General features: G+C 42.5%; 1 protein-coding gene across 5 annotated transcripts in view; it reads left to right on the forward strand.

Annotated features, from left to right (window-relative positions):
- PTPRM (protein tyrosine phosphatase receptor type M) overlaps nucleotides 1-22434 on the forward strand; it is an 869082-nt gene that overhangs the window by 204570 nt on the left and 642078 nt on the right. For all 5 annotated transcript variants that reach the window (XM_008261054.4, XM_008261055.4, XM_051852140.2 and 2 more), the window contains exon 2: nucleotides 5249-5371. In XM_008261054.4, the coding sequence (XP_008259276.1) occupies nucleotides 5249-5371 (123 nt within the window). The remainder of the gene's footprint in view (nucleotides 1-5248; nucleotides 5372-22434) is intronic.

A 22434-nucleotide genomic window follows, 5' to 3' on the forward strand; every position in this document is an offset into this window, starting at 1 on the left:
AAGATCAATCCCACTAATAGGCAAAGGATACTATTTTATTTTCATGCATCACCAGTGACCTTTCTAGACCAATAGCCTTGCTCTCTAATTATTGCTAGAAAAAAAAGAGTTAGAGGACCAGCATCTGTGGAGACTTCATTAACGTCTAACTGCTTACAGTTTTCAAGCACAATAAAAATGACCATGTTCAGTGATGTGGTCACTTTTTGCAGTTGGTTCAGTTTGGGGCTCTCCAGGACAGGACTGGGTGTGTGTGAGGGATGTATTCAGGTTGTGTTCATTGTTGATGTGTAAGTGACATTGTGCTCCTTTAACTACTTTCCAGTCAAAATGATTGCAGCCTGATTCTGCCTCGAAATGTGGGGGAATTCATTACCTATTACTTTAAAAACATTTGCTGGGTGTTACCATGTACCAGCTCTAGGGAATACTAAGGTAACCAAGGTACAGTTGCAACAGAATTCCTACCCTGCCAGTGGGCCTGTCGTTGAACTCTGCAGTTTTTATGAAAAAATACCTGGGGTGTTTGACCCTGGACCCCTTATACTTCTGTGCTATGCAAAAGTACTTTGAAAGCCAAATGCTCTCTGTGATTGGTTATTTCAGTTCTGATGTTGTTTGTTGCTGCTGCTGCTGCTGCTGCTTTTTTTTAAGCTCAGTGAACCACCTTTGCTGTTCTGGGAGTCCCACATCTGCTGGATGAAGGCCAGGGACTGATCTGAAGATCAATGTGCAGGGGATCTGTTCTAGGGCAATAGTCAATTCGTAGGCTCTCCCATTTTTCAGTGGCTTCATGCTCCCATATGGGCCCAGAAAGAACCTCATCTTACTTTTTATGTTTCCTTTCAAATGATAACAGCAGCTTTGTGTGATGGGAAAATTCTATCCTCACATGAGCATCGTGTTAGTCTTTGGGTTTCACTCTCAGGCTCACATGCTTTTGCGTTTATGGTTGGTTCCGTCTCAACGCCAAAGTCGGCTTGTGAAGCAGGCTGATCTCAGCAGCCTGGAGTTGTTCTGTGCGCGGCTGCCACCACTTCTCTCTGTTTACGTCTGCGCTCCGGACTTGACTTTCATCACGGTGCTGTCTGTCAGCATTGATGGTTATTTCTCTCTTTGCAGTATCATCTGTGCTACTGCTGTTTGGGCTTATTTTCAACAGCTCTGAAGCCATTCTCCACATCAAAATTAGGGTTTGCACCCGAGGAAACATTTTCTAACAAATGTATTGCATAGTCTTTCCAGCATTTCTTGGAGAGCTGTGAGAATTATGTGCTTTAAGCAAATCCACTTTGTTGCCAAACTTGTTAAAAACTCAGAGAGAGAAAGAGAAATGACCGATTATTGTCAAGGTGAAACATGGAGCCAGTGCTGTACCTTTTATAATGAGTTTGCTCTTCCCAGTGGAATGGTTAGCGCTGTTAAAAATGTTACAGGCATGAGTGTCAGGGGCCACAGATGTCATCCTCATGCCCGCAGCTAACACAAGAAAGCTATGGATCAGAGTTGAATTCCTTGACTATAACCCATTCAAGGTGGTGGTTTTTTTTTTGTTTGTTTGTTTTTTTTTTTTTTTTTTTTTTTTTGTCAGTGACTTGGAGTGCTTGCTTGAGACCAGAAGTGTTTTTAGATTTGGGATTATTTTTAGGTTTTAGAATGTGTGAGCATATATGTGTGTGGGGGGGTGTCGCTCCCCCTCTTCGTGGAGGAGCGACACTAAACCCTGCCTAGGCTTCATATCCGAGTCACGGCACCATTATGTCGCTCCCCCTCTTCGTGGAGGAACGACACAGGACCCTGCGCTGTTCTTTTGTCTGCTCGGCCCTCCCCGGGTTTGCTGCTGGTTCTTCCCGGGTTGGCTACCGACCCTTCCACCTCCGTGGAAGGGCGGTTCCCCCTGCCACATTCCCCACTTCCGCAGGGGAGCGGCACACCGCCGGCCGGCTCTCTCGGGGGCTGCACAGGTGTTCCTTCAGATAGATGTTCCCCTTAGATGTTCCTGGTGCATGTTGTCTCTCTCCTCCTTTATAGTCCTCTTCCACCAATCCCAACTCGGCTGCCCACACGCCGAGTACGCTGCTCTCCTCCAATCAGGAGCAGGATCAGCTCCTGGAGGTCATCACGTAGCTGCGTAGAAGCTGTTTTCTCCTCTCCCAGCGCCATATTGTGGGAGAGCAGATGCATAGAATAAGTCTTAATTCCAGTAACTTAGTCTAGTCCGAGTTGCTCCCAGTTGCTCCCCACGGCGGGGAGGGGGGGGGGTAGGTGGAGGGGTGTGTGTTTACAGAAAGAGAGAAATGTATAGAGAGATTTTGAGGACGAAACCCAAGGCTGAACATGAGATTCATTTGTGTTTTCATATGTCCCTTATTCACATAGTCTGAAGAAGGCAATTTTATATAATCTTTTATATAAGATTTATAGTGTGCCTGCATTTTGATTGCAGCCCATCATATGGTGTTAGTGGTGGAATTTTCCTCTTGTGGCATCTTGTCGGTGCTCAGAAAGTTTCTTATTTAGGAGCTTTTGGGATTAGGGGTGCTCACTCTGTAACATGAATCTTGATGGCTCGAGGACTCTGAGTGAGAGGATCAAGATTTCAAGAGTGAGGCACTGGAAGTGACCTGCTGAGATTTTGTAGGGACAAATGGGCAGTTGCGAATTTGCCTCATTTCAAAGGGGAGACTGCACGCTCACAGCAGCTCCCAGGGAACCGGAAGCCCTCCTGACTGTTAGCAGGGAAGGAGCTGTTTGAATTCTACTGGTGCTATTCTTTAGGACGAGTGTTCTAGAGCAGCTGCCAGGGGAGGCAAAGTCTGGAAAGCTTGGCAGAGGGGGAACTGAGAGGAGCAAGGCATGTTTTGCCTGGAGAAATGAAGACTTGTAATGTGACAGCTCTTTACAACTAACCAGCTTTTCCTTTCAGAGCTGAGCTTTCTTTTATACATTCCTTAGAGGAGAGCTAAGATCGACAGGTACAATTCAAGAAGCAGAGTTCGGACTTTTTTTTCTTGACAGAGAGAGAAAGAGAGTGAGTGGGAGCCAGCACTCCTGTCTGCTGGTTCACTCCCCATATACAACAGCCAGGGCTAAGCTAGGCTGAAGCAGGGAGGTGGCGGCCCAATCTGGGTCTCCCACAGAGGTTAGTGGGAACATGGTCACTGTTGTCATCACCACTGCCTCTCATGGTCTACACCAGCAGGAATCAGGAGGCAGAGGTGGGATTCAAACCCAGGGACTGGATGCCTTAACCACTAGGCCAAATATCTACCCGAGGACCTTTTGGAGGGGCATTTTCTTTGTGGTAGGGAGGCTCTACAGCATACTGAGTGCTTCACGTGTCTGAGGCTGGCTGATCGGGAAGATGCAGAGTTGACTTAAGCATTTGGATGGGAAGTTGGATCAGGTGAACTCAGTCCCCCTTACCCCCACCCCCGAGGTTGTACAGTGACCACTTATCTTCTTACCACCAGGACACACATCATAGGCGTAATGTAGTCAGTCTTCAATTCATGCTTTTCTTGACCAGAACCCTTACCATCAGTGGCAATCAATTATAATGGATATTTTGAATTAATGTAAGTAATAGCAGTATTGAAAAGATAGAAATTTCGTAATGATTAATATGATCATATAATCACTCATTTTCCCTGTATGAAGTGTCAGGGAAAGGGTCTGATACTGTCAGAACTCGAATACCAGGAAGTGTTTAGCTGAGTATGAGGCAGGACCTGTACTCCTCAATGTGCGGACTGCTCTTGGTGCTGAAACCGCCGATTTGCTCTGCATACACTGCATTTTCTAGCATTTTCTTGCTCCTTTAAATAGTTTCATTTGTAATACCAAAATTAAGCAGATATTTACCATGTTACTTTTGAATTTAATTTTGCTTTTAAAACTTGTTTGAACTATCAGTGAACTTCCAATCTCTTTAAATTTTAAGACTTCAAATCTCCAAAGTAATAAACGGAAACCTATTTCTGTTAGATTTAGACTTCTTCTATGAAAAATATTTTGCGAGCTATGTCCGTGGGTTTCCTGCATCTCATCTTCTACCATTTTGCCAGATTTGTGGTGAAAGCATTTCTCTCTTAATTTTGTTGAGACAAGTTATGTTTTTTTCCTATTGAATACATATTGAGCCCTACGGGCAGTTCTGTTAAAAGTTTAGAATGCAGTATCTCAACATGGGAAGTGAGATACACAGCAGACTCATAGAATGGCAGATGTCCTAAACAGCACTCTGGCCTCAGAATCAGCCCTAAAGGCATTCGGATCTGGCTGAAAAGCCCATGAGAGTATTTCAGGCATGGAAAGCCAAGACACTCTGGAAAAAAAACAAAACAAAACAAAACCTAAATGAAAGATCTCTGTGAATGAGATCCCAGTGGAAAGAACAGGTCTTCAAAGAAGGAGGTACCTTTCTCTAAAGGTATGACTATGACCTTTCTCTAAAGGTATGACTATGACCTCGTCTAAATAAGATAAGAGTCGGAGAACTCAAAAGGCTTCCATAGCCTTGGAAACTCATGACTGGAGCATAGGGAGATTACTGATGCCATAAACAGGAGTGTCAATTTGTAAAGTCAACAACAGGAGTCACTGTGCACTTACTCCTCATGTAGGATCTCTGTCCTTAATGTGCTGTACATTGAGATTTAATACTATAACGAGTACTCAAACAGTATTTTTCACTTTGTGTTTCTATGTGGGTGCAAACTGTTGAAATCTTTACTTAATGTATACTAAACTGATCTTCTGTATATATAGAAAATTGAAAATGAATCATGATATGAATGGAAGGGGAGAGAGAGTGGGAAAGGGGAGGGTTGCAGGTGGGAGGGAAGTCATGGGGAGGGGGGAGCCAATGTAGTCCATAAGCTGTACTTCGGAAATCTATATTCATTAAATAAAAGTTAAAAAAAATAGAATGCAGGATCTGTTTTCCAGATTCCTTTACATCTGAAAAGCATGGATTTTATGCTTCCTTAGGTTTGACTTTTGATTGGCTTTTACCAATGTTAGATTTCTTTTGGAGAGCAATGGAGTATGGCGGTTTGGATGAGACATGATTACTACTCAGTAACATATAGCAAGGGCACAAGAAGAGGAAGAGCCTCAGTTTTTAGGCGAAAAGGTCAAATCAAAATGAGTTTGACATCAGACCGTAGTATGGTTTCCTGCTATCATAATGGTTTATTCCAGAGGTTTCATGTTGTTTACCTTACTTTTATTTCTTTTACGTTAGGTGGTTGCCTCTTTGATGAGCCGTACAGCACCTGTGGATACAGTCAAGCTGAAGATGATGACTTCAACTGGGAGCAGGTGAACACCTTGACCAAACCAACTTCTGATCCGTGGATGCCATCAGGTTTGCTTTTAGTTTTAAGTTTTCTGTTTAAAATAAAGGATGCACAAGAGTTTTAATCATAGTAAATGTTCGCTGGATAGTGGTTGAATGAATGCAGGCATTGGTCCTTGTGACGGTCAGACTGATTAGCTGTGCGAATGGTACATCACCAGTACCAATTACAAGAGTTTTAACTTTGTATCAACCTTCCAAGTCTAATTAAAGTTTTCTTCTTTATCTAAGTGTACACCTTAGCTAGATGAATGAGGAATCACCAGTTGATTCTTCTCCAGGCAGCAGATAAAGGGAAATAGATGGATCTATCTTCTGGCAAGTGTATCGAATGGATTCAGCTGTAGATGAGGAATCTAAGTAACTGAAGTTTCATCTGTCATTGCGGAACTTGGAGGCGACTTAACTTTTGTCAGTAACTGAGACTCACTTGGCTCCTAGAAAGCCTAGGAGGATGCCTGGTGATACTGAAAACATTTTGAAGATAAAATGGTGCTGGAGAAATGCACATATTTTCTTCACTATTGATGTGCTCAGTAAATTTTCTAACGGATGAGAGAGATTTGTTCCACTGAACACCAGGGCAAACTCTACTTCCTGTTTGGAAGGAGGGGTAGGCTGGTGGCGACTGTGGCACTCTATTCAGGTGGGAGCTTGATCACGGTCCTAGACCCCTTGTCAGGCTGTGACGTCACGTCAGACAGCCCTCTCCAACTTTAGAGGCACAGAATCATAATGTACTTGGGGTGATGGCTGTGTTCCGTTTAGCATTCAGTCTGTGAAAGATATTCCCATTTGCATTTCAGATAAAATGCAACTTTTGTTATTTTTAGCAAATACAGAGTTTTTCCCTCATGTACATGCAGCAGCAGTTTTAGTTAGTAAATCATCTTGTCGACACAGCCTTTCAACATGGAACAGAGGTCAGTGCTGTCGTGACGAAGCTCGAGGGGTTGCAGTGCCCACCACGTTCCTGCCCTTCTCTTCCCGCACCGAGGTGAACTCCTTATAACTTCAGAGAGGGGAGCACTCAGCCGTTTAGTGCCAGGGTTTGTCAGATTTCAAAACCTTCCTACCTCTTGGTAATTTTCCTCCAGCTCACACTCTGCTTTCCTCTGTGTGTGTGTGTGTGTGTGTGTGTTGTGTGAGTAAGTGCTTTCAAATGTGACTGCCTTGGAATCTGGGGTGCACGTTCACTGCTTGTCCAGATTCTTGCTCTCGTTCTTGCTGGTGAGGGAGCCAAGGAGGAGGAGCACAGTGGTGCTCCTTCTGCTGAGCTGACCTCTCTTGCATACCCTGAAGGCCTTTTGGTCTTAGCACTCTCTCGCAGTTGTCCAGCCTGTGTCCAGAGAAGGACGGCCACGTCCAGGGACAGCTAAGGCTGTGGGACCGGGAGGTGGACGGCCGGAGAGGGGGTGGAAACATATGACTTGGTCACAGCTGATTTCTCTGATGAGTGCACCCACACTTGCTTGGTTTGTTGTCTTCTCATTTGATGAGAGATTTGTAATTTTCCATATTAGGTAGTTGATGTCAGTACTACGATCTTACATGAAGCCTGACTTGAAAAAATTAACTTAGCTAAAGAAGTTCCACTATTGTAGAACCTTTTCTAGCCAAGATAATACCCCTACCCCATAAAAGAGGCCAAAGGAATCTTTTCTGCTCACCATCTTGTTGTTTGTTTATTTTTTTTATCTTTTATTTTGACAGGTAGACTTATAGACAGTGAGAGAAAGAGACAGAGAGAAAGGTCTTCCTTCTGTTGGTTCTCCCCCCAAATGGCCGCCACGGCTGGTGCTGTGCTGATCCAAAGCCAGGAGCCAGGTGCTTATTCCTGGTCTCCCATGCGGGTGCAGGGGCCAAGCACTTGGGGCCATCCTCCACTGCCCTCCTGGGCCACAGCAGAGAGCTGGACTGGAAGAGGATCAACCGAGACTAGAATCGGAGCCCATATGCGATGCCGGCGCCGCAGGCGGAGGATTAACCAAGTGAGCCATGGTGCCGGCCTATTGTTGTTTATTTTTTATATTTTTATTTATTTATTGAGACACACACAGACACACACAGACACACACACACACAGAACTGCATCTGGAGCTTCATTCCCCAAATATCCACAACAGCTAGAACTGGGCCAGGCCCAAGCCAGGAGCCTAGAACTTAATCTAGGTCTCCCATGTGTTTGACAGGCTCAACTACCTGAGCCATCACCACTGCTTCCCAGTGTGTGCATTAGCAGGAAACTGGATTCCGGAGCAGGGCCAGGACTCAAACCCAAGTACACCAATATGGGGTGCAGGAGTCCCAGTTGCTAGGCCAAACATCTGCCCCCCATTTTTTACCTTTTGATGTTGTATACTACCTTCTCAGACTGTTTTAAAGTTCACTTTTAAAATATAGGAAGCCTAGAGTCCTAACAGAGGCCATTGAAAATGATAGTGAAGAATGAAATTCCAGGTGCATCCTACAATAGTCAGATAATTGGAGGAACAAAGGGGAAAGTGAAAACTAATGGCCTTTGACAGTTCTTGTGCACTGAGGAAGTTGGGGCATTTAAATGTTCTGCTTTAGTTCATTCTATTTCTGTTGACTAATAGAATTCTTGGTGAATCTCTCAGGCCTGTGTATCTTAAGATCTCTGAATATTACATCTTTAAATGCTTTTGTCAAGTCCATCTGATTAGTGATCATTATGAAAGGTGTGCCCTAGGGATCCTTACTTCCGAACCAGGGGACAGCTCATTGTTTGGGTGTGGTTTGAGTTGTCAGCATGTGAGTGACAAGAAATTTCTGCACCCCTTTGTTGAAGTTTATGTGCATGGGTACAGATGAGATTTCTGAAAATTCATAGTTCCATGTGATAATTTTTCTGCCATAATATAGAATCATAAATGCTGATATTTCTTTTTGTATCATTCATTTTAAAAGTTTGTAGAAGATGCACAGATTTTTTTTTTTAAAGAGTGTTCTTCCATATGCTGGTTCATTCCCAAAATGTCCACAATAGTCAAGGCTGGGCCAGGATCCCCAATTCCATGCAAATCTGTAATGTGGGTGGGAAGAACCCAAGCACTTAGACCCCCATCTGCTGCTCTCACAGGTTCATTGACAGGAGACTCAGTTGGAGGTGCCAGGACTCTAACCAGCACTCAGATATCCGATGTGGGACGCAGGCACCTCAAATGGCAGCTTAGCTTGCTGTGCCACAATGTCCACCCCTTGTATTCATTACCACATTTTAGTCTGGAAAATGTTTTGTGAATCCTAGAGTATGCTAAACATGATGTTAATTACTGAGAGAGCTAAAGGATTATAAGAAATCATTCCTTCTTTCTATGAATTCTTTTTGTGAAAAAAAGTTACAAAGATAACATTAGGGAGCAATAAAAACTGTATATACCTCCTTCTTTGATGGCCTGTTCTTTCCACTGGGATCTCACTCGCAGAGATCTTTCATTTATTTTATTTATTTATTATTATTATTATTTTTTTTTTTTTTGCCAGAGTGTCTTGGCTTTCCATGCCTATAATACTCTCATGGGCTCTTCAGACAGATCCGAATGCCTTAAGGGCTGATTCTGAGGCCAGAGTGCTGTTTAGGACAACTGCCTTTCTATGAGTCTGCTGTGTATCCCGCTTCCCATGTTGGATTGTTCTCTCCCTTTTTAATTCTATCAGTTAGTATTAGCAGACACTAGCCTTGTTTATGTGATTCCTTTGACTCTTAGACCTATCAGTGTGATCAATTGTGAACAGAAATTGATCACTTGGACTAGGGAGATGGCATTGGTACATGCCACCTTGATGGGATTGAATTGGAATCCCCAGGCACGTTTCTAACTCCACCATTTGGGGCAAGTCAGCTTGAGCTTGTTCCAAATTGTACATCTTCTCCCTCTCTTATTCCCACTCTTATATTTAACACTTTTCAGTTAAATTAAAACACCTAAGAATAATTGCGTGTTAAAAAACAGAGTTCAACCAATAGTATTAAGTAGAACAAAAAATATTAAAAGGGATAAAGTATTTAGTTGTACATCAACAGTCAGGACAAGGGCTGATCAAGTCATTGTTTCTCATAGTGTCTATTTCACTACAGGTTTCCTTTTTGGTGCTTGGTTAGTTGTCACCTATTAGGGACATTGTCTAAATAAGATTGGAGTCGGCAAACTCAAAAGGCTTCCATAGCCTTGGCAACTCTTGACAAGAGCCTAGGGAGATTACTGACGCCATAAACAAGAGTGTCAATTTGTTAAGTCAACAACAGGAGTCACTGTGCACTTACTTCTCATGTAGGATCTCTGTCCTTAATGTGTTGTTCAATGTGAATTAATGCTATAACTAGTACTCAAACAGTATTTTACACTTTATGTTTCTGTGTGGGTGCAAACTGTTGAAATCTTTACTTAATATATACTAAATTGATCTCCTGTATATAAAGAGAATTGAAAATGAATCTTGATGTGAATGGAAGGGGAAGGGAGCGGGAGATGGGAGGGTTGTGGGTGGGAGGGAAATTATGGGTGGGAAAAAGCCATTGTAATCCATAAGCTGTACTTTGGAAATTTATGTTTATTGAATAAAAGTGAAAAAAACTTTATATAATTAAGTATGGTACAGACTGTAAGTGTTCTAAGAGCAGTTTTCTTACTGTAAGCCCAACATGCTATAAAAGTGTAGGGAATTGAGTCCAACTGACCCTTCTGCCCAAACAGAGAAGTTAAATTCTCAAAACAAAATCGTTACAAGTAACTTGCATGTATTGTTCTCATGTGTAGATTTTAGAACTGAGTTCCCAATATGTGTATATAGCTGTAAGCTTAAGAACGATTGAGTTGCAAGGATTTTCTCCCTTTCCACCTCCTTCTGCTCTTCCTCCTTTTCCTTTTCTGTTAACCTGTGCAGTGTGATTCATTGCTTTCAACAACAGATTGTCAAGGTGGGCCTTCCATTCAAAACCGGAAATGAATTTTATAAATTTCTCAAGGTAAATGGGTGGCAAAATCACATAACAACCATAGCCTTTCATGGGCTAAGTTTTTTTTTTTTTTAAATCCTTTTCTTAAAGTAGTATTGAACTTATCTCAGGAGTATGTGTGTTTGACCTCTCAGGTGTTTCTTGGTTTGTTAACCAAGAGTTGTCAGAATGTGTCCTGCTGTCCAGAAGCAGGCTGCTGCTAGGCTTCTGTGGTTTAGAAGCTGAGAATGGTTGTAAGTGTTTTGCATGGTTGAAAAAAATAAAGCAAAAAGAATAATATTTTGTGACACGTGAAATTCAAATTTCCATGGCTCTAGGCAAAGATTTTAAGCATACAGCCGTGCCCATTTGCTTATAGATTGCCCATGGCTGATCTCAACCAGTAAATGGCGGAATTGAATTGTTGACGATGGAGACCATTTGGTTCACAAAGTTTGAGTATTTACTTTTTGGCCTTTTGCAGAAAAATCTTGCTTAGTCTGGTCTTAGATTTGACACCAGCATATAAGTGTTGTTTTGGACTCTTGGTTTATATTGTTATTGTTTTCTCTATTCATATTATAGTTATTAATACAGAAACTTTATTTCAGTTTTTCAGGTTATGTGTCTTCTAAATATTGGGCTATGAAACTCAATAAGAAAAATAAACATTAGGGAATTTTCTCTCTATTTATCTTGAATGTTCTATTGTTGAAAAGCTTTATGATTTTCTTTATTGTTCAGTGCCAAAACCTGTGTTGTAATACCATGATTCTAATAATTCATTAAAAATTATGACAGTGAGAGATTAAAAATTTCAGCTTTTTGCCTATTTGTAGCCAATGCTTCTGTGTGTAGGGTCTGTTTCTCTTTTTCTTCATGTATGAGGTTATTTTTAGCCATATTTTAAAAAATTTAAATACAGTCTGGAGCTTTATAGAAGCTGACTTGATAACTGCTCTGAGGCAGTGACATTAGCTCTGTAAATACGTATGTAAGGCAAATGAATACCAAATAGCATGTAAAGTTCTGTTTATAAAGTCGACCTTTATGTTACAGTAGATTATATTTTTGCAACTAACTCCACACCATTATGGTTTTCTTGTCAAACTATGCCAAACCTAGTTTCTCCTTTGGTGGTGTGTGATTCACTTCGCATCAGTTGGTTTTCTCCATTAGCAATGGGGGAAATTTATTCCAATTTCTTAAGATTCACCATTTTCAGCATAAGAGCTTTGAGTAAGAATTCATATATTATCCTGGGACATGTTGTTAGCACTGTTGGATTATATAGTTTTATGTAGAATATTACAGCACATTGCATAGTTGTCACATAGATTAAGACGTATCTAGTGATTTAAAAAGACATACCTTGTTTGACAGTGTTAATATTTTTGTATTTTGTTACTGTGATACATTTGGACCTTACTGCTCCAGTTTTATAACTTGATATTTAAGAAGTTCTTTGGCCGGCGCCACGGCTTACTAGGCTAATCTTCCGCCTGCAGCGCCAGCACCCAGGGTTCTAGTCCTGGTCGGGGCACCAGATTCTGTCCCGGTTGCCCCTCTTCCAGGCCAGCTCTCTGCTGTGGCCAGGGAGTGCAGTGGAGGATGGCCCAAGTGCTTGGGTCCTGCACCCGCATGGGAGACCAGGAGGAAGCACCTGGCTCCTGGCTTCGGATCAGTGCAGTGCGCTGGCCCTAGTGTGCCAGCTGCAGTGGCCATTGGAGGGTGAACCAATGGTATAGGAAGACCTTTCTCTCTGTCTCTCTCTCTCACTGTCCACTCTTCCACTCTGCCTGTCAAAAAAAAAAAAAAAAAAAAAAAAAAAAAGGTCCCTCATTTTATGTCTAAAATATGACTGTTTTATGAAAAAGAAAATAAATCCATAGTATTAAATATATAAATGTTGCTTATAACCATAGTTGTTTAATACATGTAGAATTGAAATTTATACCCTTTCTTATATCTTTAAATTATCACACCTCTAAAAAAAGGTTTTGATTAAGTGAGTTTGGGTCCTAATGCTGGGAAAATATAATTCTCCTGGTACTTTCCCAGTAGGATGATGTGTAACTGTCATTAGCTTTCTGTGTCTTCGTTTTACATGCTGGGCACTGGGGATGGTGAGGAGGCTAATCTCGTGGAGATGCTGTGGCTATGGAAGGAATCATCCTGTGGGGGCGCGTGTGGAAGGCAGAGCAGAAGCGCTGGGATAGAGCAGCAGTGCGCCCTCTTAGTGTGGTGACCCAGAAAATAGAAAAATGACCACATGGATTTGTTTAGAGTCAATCCACATTTGGGAAAGTTGATGGAGTGACAAAGTAATTGAAGCTTTCTCTTTGGGTGCATTGATCGGGCATATTTCCCTTTTGCTGGGGAAGGCTTCTATTTATTCACACTCGAGGGCTTAGGAAGTAATAAAGAGAGACGACTCTGGGCTTGAAAAGGCTTTTGCCCCCTTAAATTTCAGCATGTATCTAGTGAGAAGCATCTTTGGCATAGAATAGTCAGACAGTTGTCTAATTATCTCACTCATTCTTTCAACATTCAACAAATGTTTGTTGAACACCTGCTATGTGCTCAGCATTGTCATAGAGGCTCCAGCTTCCTCACAGAGGGGAACCAATCAAAATCCCTTCCCCCATGCACCTTACAGTCTCCGTCTCTTCAGATCTTTCTGGGGTGGGGAGAAAATTTTATGGCTTACAGCCTTATTTTACCTCATTCATTAATGAGTTGGCAAATATGTAAAAGACAGTCCAAAATTCAGTTAATCAAACTCAGCACACCAAAGCATCAAATTTAGCTTTCCTATTTGCTGTATCCCTTTAACAAATAAAATGACAATAAGAGCAAAGAACAAGAAATAGCCCAACTCCCAGGCAAGAGCCAGTGCAGCACTGTTTGATCAATCTGCCTTGTAAAACGAGGTAATCTTTATGCTGAAGTGACACTTTGAGCAGCTGACAAGTTCTGCTTTGCTATATATCATTTGGTCCTCATGATGACCCTGGGAGATCAGGTGATATGACCCCATGGTATACCATAGGATGCTGACGTTCAGAGAAAGAACGCTGGGCCCAGGCTAACTGGTGAGAAAAACAGCCTCTTCCTTTTCTCCTCTGAGCTTGTGTGAGTGCTCTTCCTACCTGAGCACATGCGTCAGGTGAGGGGGATAGTGCTGTATCCCAGGTGGCATCTGTAAATACACGAAGAGACTGTTCACCTTGGGGGCTGCATGCCTGCCCTCCCTGGTTCAGCTGATGGCTCTGCTACTTTGTAGCTATTGTTCTGCATCAAGATCTGCATTCTTTAATCTCATCATTGTAAAATAGAAAGTTACTTCAAAACATTTGTGGAAAATAGAATTAAAAGTTAATTTTATTTTGGTGCCAAAAAAACTTTGGGATCCATGATACCCATTTTCTGTGAACTGTTTGAAGACCCCTTGTATGCGTGGATTTCAAAATTGCTTGCACCAAAATAAACTTTTGAGTTCATTTTGCTTTTGAGTTCATTTCCATGAGCTTTTTGAAGTACCCTTTAGGAGTGTATGTTTATGGGGCTGTACGTGGTCCTGGCTACCTGTACTGGGGCTATAGCTGCAGTGTCTCAGTTCTGCTAATGACCTCCCATGGCAGAGGCAGGCAGTTGATGAGCAAGCAGAGTCTGTACTGGAATGATGGCTGAGGCTAAGAACTCTATCAGGATAAGGGTTTGGGAGCAAGGGAAGTGGAGTGTTTGCTGAGGAGACCGTCTGAGCTGAGCTGAGACCCGAATCAGGTCAGGACCAGGAGGCTGTGGAGGCTGAACTAGCCAGGCGAGGGGAGAGGGGAGGCGGGAGAAAGCTTTATGATGGGAGATGAGGGGTATGAGATCACACAGGGGATATGCCTGGGATCTACCTCAGAGGGGTGCTAATCAGGTGAGAACCCCATAATCCACATCAAGAACTTAGCTTGGTCTCTGGCCCAAGGCAGTGTTCAAGAAGTACATTCCTTACTATTATTTTATTATTAACTATCAGGAGCAACATGCTATAAAGTCATTTCTTAGCTTACTTTTGGCTGAAGTGGGCAGTTCATGCCATACGTTTATTTTCTCCTCTTGGTGACACCAAATAAGAAACAGATGATCTAGATCTTCATAGAATTTTAGAATGGACCAAAGAAAACACCAGCTAAGGGAGCTAATTGCAATATTAATGATGTTTTTCCATCAGGATGCTGGGATTTGAGATAATTGCCAACTCGTTCCTATTTGACACATTTTGTTTGTGGTCCACTCTAATGTCTTAACAGAAGTGAACACTTAAAATTATTTGGTGGGAAGCACTGAATTTGGCATTATTTTAGTTGAGCTCCAAGATTTCCAGCCAATGAACCCAGGAGCTGAAAATGGTTTCATTGTCCTTGACCATCCCATCCCATCATTCCATGCAGAGGTTTCCTCTCAACTTCCAGACACAGTATCCCCACTAATGAACATTCTTCTGAGTTCGTACTCAAATCACCTTGGTGAGGCCTAGAATGGGCTTCCAGTTAGCTTTTAAATGGTGAGTGATGAGACTTGAAAGCAATTGGACTGCAGTGGTAGTCTGTCAGCAGTTTCCAAGTCACAAAATTTAGAAAAATAAACTTTAGATGATAATGGAAAAACAAACTGTTTCAGATCAGTGATCTGTGGGGAGCTGTTTGTTAAACACCACTGGGCTGTGTAGCCTTGTTTCCACATGGGTGTTGACAAGTGAGCCCTGCTCAGCAGCCATGGCTGGTTGTGTGGGGAATGCATGTATGGGGAATATCTCACTTTCATTAGGAAAGAAGGAAGGCTTTGTTTAATTCTTGAATCACATATATGATTTAGATTTTCTGCCCATTTAAAAAAATGGTGGTGTATATAACACAGAATTTACTGTTTGTGACTGCTTGCAAGTGTACAGTTCAATAGCATTAAGGGCATTCACACTTGGATAACCACCCATATTCAACCATCTCCCTAATTTTTGCATCTTCCCAAACTATAAAACTGTATAATCTTTTTTTAAAAAAAGATTTATTTTATTTATTTGAAAGACAGAGTTACAGAGAGGTCTTCCATCCTCTGGTTCACTTCTGGATGGCCACAACAGCCAGAGCTGCGCCAATCCGAAGCCAGGAGCTTCTTCCGGGTTACCCACATGGGTGCAGAGACCCAAGGACTTGGGCCATCTTCTACTGCAGCCGGGACTAGAAGCGGCACCCATTTGGGATGCCGGTGCTCCAGGCAGGGCTTTAACCTGCTGTGCCACAGTGCTGGCCCTGAAAAACTGTATACTCTTAAAAAAAAAAAAAAAAAAAAAAAAAAAAAAAAAAAAACTCTCCAGGGCTGGCATTGTGGTGTAGCAAGTTAAGTTGCCACCATCAACCCGGCATCCCATATGGGCACCAGTTCTCAAGTCCCAGCTGCTCCATTTCTGGTCCAGCTCCCAGCTAATGTGCCTGGGAAGGCAGCCGAGGATAACTCAAGTGCAGGGGCCCCTGCGCTCATGTGGGAGACCTGGAAGAAGTTCTGACTTTGTCTGGCTCCAGCCCAGGGCTGTTGTGGCCATCTGAGGAGTGAACCACATGATGGAATATCTCTCTCTCTCTCTTTCTCTCACTCTGCATTTCAAATAAATATAAATAAAATCTTTACCAAAATAAATAAAATAATAATATCTTTAACAAGCAAACAAAAAGTTTCCCGTTCTCTTTTCCCTCAGCCCTTGGCAACCACCATTCTATCTATTCTCTGTTTTTATAAATTTGACTACTCACATTAGTGGAGTCATACCGCGGGGTCCTTTTGTGTCTGCCTTATTTCACTTAGCATAATGTTTTCAGTGGCTCAGTTATTCAAGGCAAAGACTTTCAAAGATTGAATGAGTCACTTTTTTAAAAAGTGTTTTGATTTTTAATATCTAACTGTTCCAAGGGGCCTATGCTAAACCATTGTATTATATATGACCATTTATTTATGTCACTAGTTTATATTTAGAATTCAACAAATGTTTTTCTTTAAATTTGTTCTGAATTCCTGTCTTGATTAGTGAAGAATTTCAAAAAATAAGAAAAGTGGCTAGCTGGTATTTAAATATTTGCCAGAAAGTATACAAAGCAGCCTGTACATATAAATATGCATTATTTAGTCATTTTATTTCTTGTCCAGTTTCCTGTAAAACTGTAGAGGTTTTATACAAGTTATACAAAGCCAAGTATTGGAATAAATAGGCCTACTTCAAGTGATGTTGTAAATCTCTGAATTAGCATGAGAATTGAGGTGAGGACTTGAGTGATCAGGCCACGGGGCGGTTCTTTTACCGGGCTTGAGAACATTCCGCTGAGGATTTGGTCAACTCTCACACCCTGTGTGTTCCTTTGCTGGCCTCCATGATGCAAGAGGCAGTCCTGCTGGGCAGGGTCCAGCTATTGGGTTGGAGGAGCCCAATTAGATAATAAGAATCAATGACAAGGGGAGGGGCTGGTCATTAAGCCTCTGCTTGCAGTGCTGGTATACCACGTCAAAGGGCCAGTTCAAGTCCCAGCTGCTCCTCTTGCAGTCCTACTCCCTGCTAATGCAGCTGGAGAGGCAACAGGTGATGACTCAAGTGCTTGGGCTCTTGCCACCCATGTGGGAGACCCAGATGGAGTTCCTGAATCCTGGCTTCAGCCTGGCCCAGCTCTGGCCATTGCTGCTATTTGTGGAGTGAAGCAGAAGATGGAAGATGTCTCTTTCCCTCTCCCTGCCCCCTTTTAAATAAATAAATAAATAATTAAAACAGAACACAGAGTGAAAAGACAGTGAGTTTTGAGGTGGAACTCTGAGATAGTCCCTCAGGCATTTGTGTGCAGAATCCAAGTCAGGCTGAAGAGGGGCCGTGGGGTGTGGGTGGGGCTGAGTTGAAAACAATTTCTGTAAAGGCCAGGAAGCCAGGGGCCTGAGGAAGACTTGTGTCCTGGTTCCAGGGTCTTACAACAGCAGCCTCTCGTTTCTGGGGATGGTGTCTGTTGAGAAAAACAAAACAAACTTGAGACCTGAAAAACAAAGTTCACTAAAGAAGAAGATGTCCTAGAATCGGTCACACTCCAGATCCGAGACAGTTCAGGGTGCTTCTGAAACAGCATGTTGAGCTATATTTATAACCAGAAAAACAGGAAGTGACTTGCAGAGGTTACCTGATTGGAACACTGTTTGCCTTATTTGGGTATAAATTAGAAACCTTCAGCCTGGGATTGGCTGAGGCTCAGTTGCTTGGATAAGAGCATATATCCTTAGGTTGTAGCTTGTTTGAATGTCTAGCTAAGTTGCAGGCCGCTATAGATGGTGGCAACTTGGGGCCAGATTTTATCACTCAAGTACTGAAGCCAGTTTAGTTCCAGTTGATTTAGCACATGTTTGGAGTCAGATGAATTTGAGGTGGGCTGATTTTGCATGAGCTGGCCCAGCCCACTGGCAGGTAAGTAGTGGTGTTTGAGGGGCCCTGGGATGGAGCCTGGATGGAGAAAATCTTGGGAATTCTATGCAGGCTGAGAAGTCATTCTCAGATCCCCCTTAAGTACCTTCAACATTTTCCATGATCTAAGACATCAAAGAGCTGAATACATTTAAATAAGAAATCATTAAACCAGGATAATCCTTTATACCACAAGGCCAGGAGGAAATGGAAATTCCTTCCTGTTTTTTGAACACCAGGCCCTGGGAATGTAGTGACAGGTCAGTGTCTGGTCTTCCAGACCTTGAGAGATGGTGTGATGAAAGAGCACTCTGGTGGCTGTTTCCTTCTGCCATTACCCAGCCTGAGGCCAGCAGGGCATGTGCAGGGGGAGCCTTCTCCTAGAGGGCTGCTCAAGCAGGTGGGAACTCCAGGTAGAGGAACTTCCTGTCCAAAGGCTCTGCAGGAGAGAGCACAGGTATGCACAGTGCTTCCAGGAAGCTGCAGCTAAAATCAGGGTCTGCAAGCCACCTGGAATGCTTGGGGAGCGAAGAGGTGGGAGGGGCAGAGGAAGGACTCTGGAAGCTGGATTGAGCCTGTGAAGGCTCTACAGCAAGGGGCTGACGTGACTCGATTTCCAGCAAAGGGAGGAGGAAAGAAAACATTTCACTGAGTATGTGGGGAGGGAAAGTCCACGTTTCTGGTGGAAGTGTCAGGAAAAGGTGTAATAAGGAATTTTGTTAGTGAAAAAGAGACAAAGGGCATCTGACTATGGAGGAGAATGCTGGATCCATGCCCTCCATGCTAAGGTATTAAAGGGTGCATGTTAGCATGGCTGTGTGTGTGTGTGCGTGTGTATTTAGGCAGAGGACATGCAAATGTTGTAAGGAATTAGCAATTGTTAGGTATAGGAAAGGTGCATGTAAGTGTTTATTCTACACACTTCTCTCTACTTTTGAAGTGAGGCAGAATTTGCAGTGTGAGGGTGTGGGGGAAAAAAGATGCATGACTGAGGCACGTCGACTTAGTGCCATGCCAGTGCAATCTGTATCCACTATGCATTTTACGTAAAATGCTATCTTGTCAAATTGCATTGCAAATATTTAGGTTTAAAAATCTGAGGTGCAGCCTTGTCTTCCTCTCGTGTACATGTTGTGATGATCGGTGGTCATTACTGAAGAGATTGAGTGGAGCTGATGGGCTTATGTAACACCGATCTGGAGCGAGTAACTTAAGGGATATAATTTTAGGGCCTTCTAAAATAGGACAGGTGCTTCATGCTGTGGTTTTATGCCTCAGTGGATGTCTCAAGTATAAAGATCCTCATCCTATTGGTAGATATTTTGGGGGTCAACTGAAGCTTTGTAAGAAGGTGCATAAGGAATTACTGAATTTTATTTTAGGATCCATGCTCGCATTCGTTGACATCCTGTCCATAATATAGGACTGAATACTGAATAAATCATATGGAATTTCATGGCAAACTCTGCTAAGTGATTGGGCAGATCATTATTTTAAGTGGCCTTTAAAGCCTAGTTAACTGACATTTTATGCCAGGAGATTGTGATAAATTATATCTTAATGTGATATTTCAAAGCTTAAGTGGTTGAAAGAGATATAAATATTGCTGTTTAATTAATTGTCTCCTGGACAATCATAATGCCTCCATCTAGTAGGTAGACAAATTGAAACACTGATTATGCAGCAATAGTGAGTCTCTGAATTGGGTAGGGGGGGCAGCATATTAACATAGTGGCACTGACAGAGTGGACATTGTCAGAAAGTTTCTTTTGTAGTGACCAGGACTTATTTATGTGCTTCAGATTCTCTAATACCAAGTTGTTTCTTGATGATCTTGTTCCTTGTTTCTTTTAGGAAACTTGGAAAACAAGAGATCTTTTATACTTATTCTGTTACTCATAGATAATGTTGAAATTCTTAGTGTAAGAGTGAAGACACAGATTGAGTTTGATCCAGTGCTTCTTTTTTTTAAAGCTAACATTTTATTTTATTTATTATTTTTTAACATCCAGTGCTTCTTAAAGTAAATATAAATGATGTTTCTAGTAGTCACCTTAGGAAGTTATGAAATTCTTCATATATTCATTCCTTTCCAACTCTGTTGAATTTAAGACTCACCTTGTTCAGCACGTACTTTGTGAAAATGGTGTCACCTCCTTAATTGAACTCCATAAGCAAAACATCCCTTAGTTCCCACTGATGGGCCTCGCCTACTGTGGAGTGACAGGCTGCAATTTGCCAGCAGGTCAATGACTGAACGAATGACAGGTGACCTTTCCAGCACTGCAATCAATGCTTGTTATTTGGAAAACAAAATGATACAGTTTGTATTTTTCAGTGGTAGGTCGTTGGGTCTTCCCACCACTGACACGTGAATTTGTTACTTGGGTTGCATGAGTCAGTTCACACTGGAATGTTAATTTATTTGAATTGATCCAGGTCTTGCTCTTATAAAAAAGGTGGTGGACATTAGTTGATGGCCACAAATTATTATAAATAATTGATTTTGTGCATCACACAAAGGCTTTCAGAATGCCCATTTGGCATAATAGCATTATATGTTTGCAAGCATTCAACATGTTTGTTTATATTTGCAATATAATGTGTATATTTGTGTATTTCTCAGTTGTTTTGGGAAAAGGTTTTTTTTAAGTTTTATGTTATTTATTTGAAAGGCGGAGTGACAGAGAGAGGGAGAGAGACAGAGAAAGCTCTTCCATCCACTGGTTCACTTCCCAAATGACTCTAATGGCTGGGGCTGGGTAAGGCCAAAGCCAGGAGTCTAGAGCTCCATGCAGGTCTCCAGTGCAGGTGGAAAGAGCCCAAGCAGTTGAGCCATCCTCCCCTGCCTTGCCAGGCACATTAGCAAGAAGATGGATTGGAAGTGGAACAGCCAGGCCTCAAACCAGCACTCCAGTGTGAGATCCCGACATCACAAATGAGGTTTAACATGCCATGCCACAGTGCCAGCCCCTGGGAAAAAAAAATTTAATACATGCCCTTGGATATGTCATATTTAAATAGTATGTCTACATCCTTTTTAGAAAATTTACTATTTTAGCAATTTTTAAAAGAATACTTACATGAAAAGCAGAGTTGCAGAGAGAGAGGGAGAGAGACAGAGTGAGTGTGTGTGTGTGAGAGAGATCTACCTTCTGCTGTTTCACTCCCAAAATACTGGCAACAGCCAAGGCTGGACCAGGCTGAAGCCAGCAGCCAGGAATCCCATCCAGGTCTCCCATGTGGGCAGCATGGACCCAAGTACTTGGGCCTTCATCAGTTGCCTCCAAGGCACATTAACAGGGAGCTACACTGGCAGCAGAGTGGCTAGGACTCCATCCCGCACTCCAAAATTCGATGCAGGTGTCATAAGCGGTTGTTTAACCCACTGCACCAAAATGCCTGCCTTTCCACAAGATTCCCGAACTGTGTTTTGCGAGGCCAAGAAGGTGAATGACTCCTGAGAAAGATTAAGGGAAGAGTTTAGATGCCAAAAGAGATGGCTCTTATGGTTGCATAATTGCTTTTGGCTTTCACCTTCCAGAAATGTGGGGAGATTGTGTGTTTCTGTTGCCTTTGATTTAGATGTCACCTGCTTTGGCTGGAGAACTGTGACGGCAGTTATATGTGCCACTTTCAGCCATAAGTTTCTAGAACTAGGATGGGATTCAAGAAGTTCTCTTCACTTTCTCCAGCCTTCGTAGTTGGGACAGCATTTGAAATGCTTTTTGCTTGGGTGTCTGGTATGGTTTGAATGCCCTGTCTGAAACTCATGTTGAAATTTAATCCCCAAATTCATATGCTGGTGGTATTTGGAGGCGAGCCCTTTGGAGGTCATTAGGTTTAGAAGTGAACACAAGGGTGGGGGCCCCATGGTGGGGTGAGTGGCTTCATGGGAAGAGAAAGAGAGACTGAGCTGGCAAGTACTCTTGACCTTGCCAAGTAATGCAATGTATGGTACAACAAGAATGTCTCCTGCATCCGCTGGTGCTGGGGCATTGGACTTCCAGCTACCAGAAATGTGAGAAATAAACTTCTTTTCTTTAAAAATTACCCGGTCTCACTGTTATAGCAACAGGAAGCGGACTAAGACAATATCTGAGTAAAGAAGATGTGAAAATGACTTTCCCTTCCCTCCTGTATGTACCCACATTCAAATTCAGCTCACTGCAATGGGCAGGTGCTTGTGTGAGAAATAAACCTGTGGTGTATACTACTGGGATTAAGTGGTCATTTATGGAATGGTTCTCAAACTCTTCAGCTTAAGGACTCCTTTATTTCTTTTAAAAATCTTTTTAAAATTCATCGTATTTATCTGGGGGGGGGGGTAGACAGAGATCGAGAGATCCCATGCATCCACTGGTTATTCCCCAAATACCCACAACTGGCAGGGCTGGGCTAGGCCAAAGCCAGGAACTGGAAGATCCATCCAGGTCTCCCACATGAGTGGCAGGGACCCAACTACTTGAGCTATCATCTGCTACTCCCAGGATACACATTACCCAGAAGCTGAAATCAAGAGTGGAGCTGGGACATGAACCCAGGCACTCTATATGGAATGCAAACATCTTCAGTAGTATCTTGATTATTAGGTCAGACACCTATCCCAGGACTCAGCTTGTACTCTTAAAATGT

The sequence above is a fragment of the Oryctolagus cuniculus genome, chromosome 10, assembly GCF_964237555.1.
Source record: "Oryctolagus cuniculus chromosome 10, mOryCun1.1, whole genome shotgun sequence".
Taxonomy (NCBI): Eukaryota; Metazoa; Chordata; class Mammalia; order Lagomorpha; family Leporidae; genus Oryctolagus; species Oryctolagus cuniculus.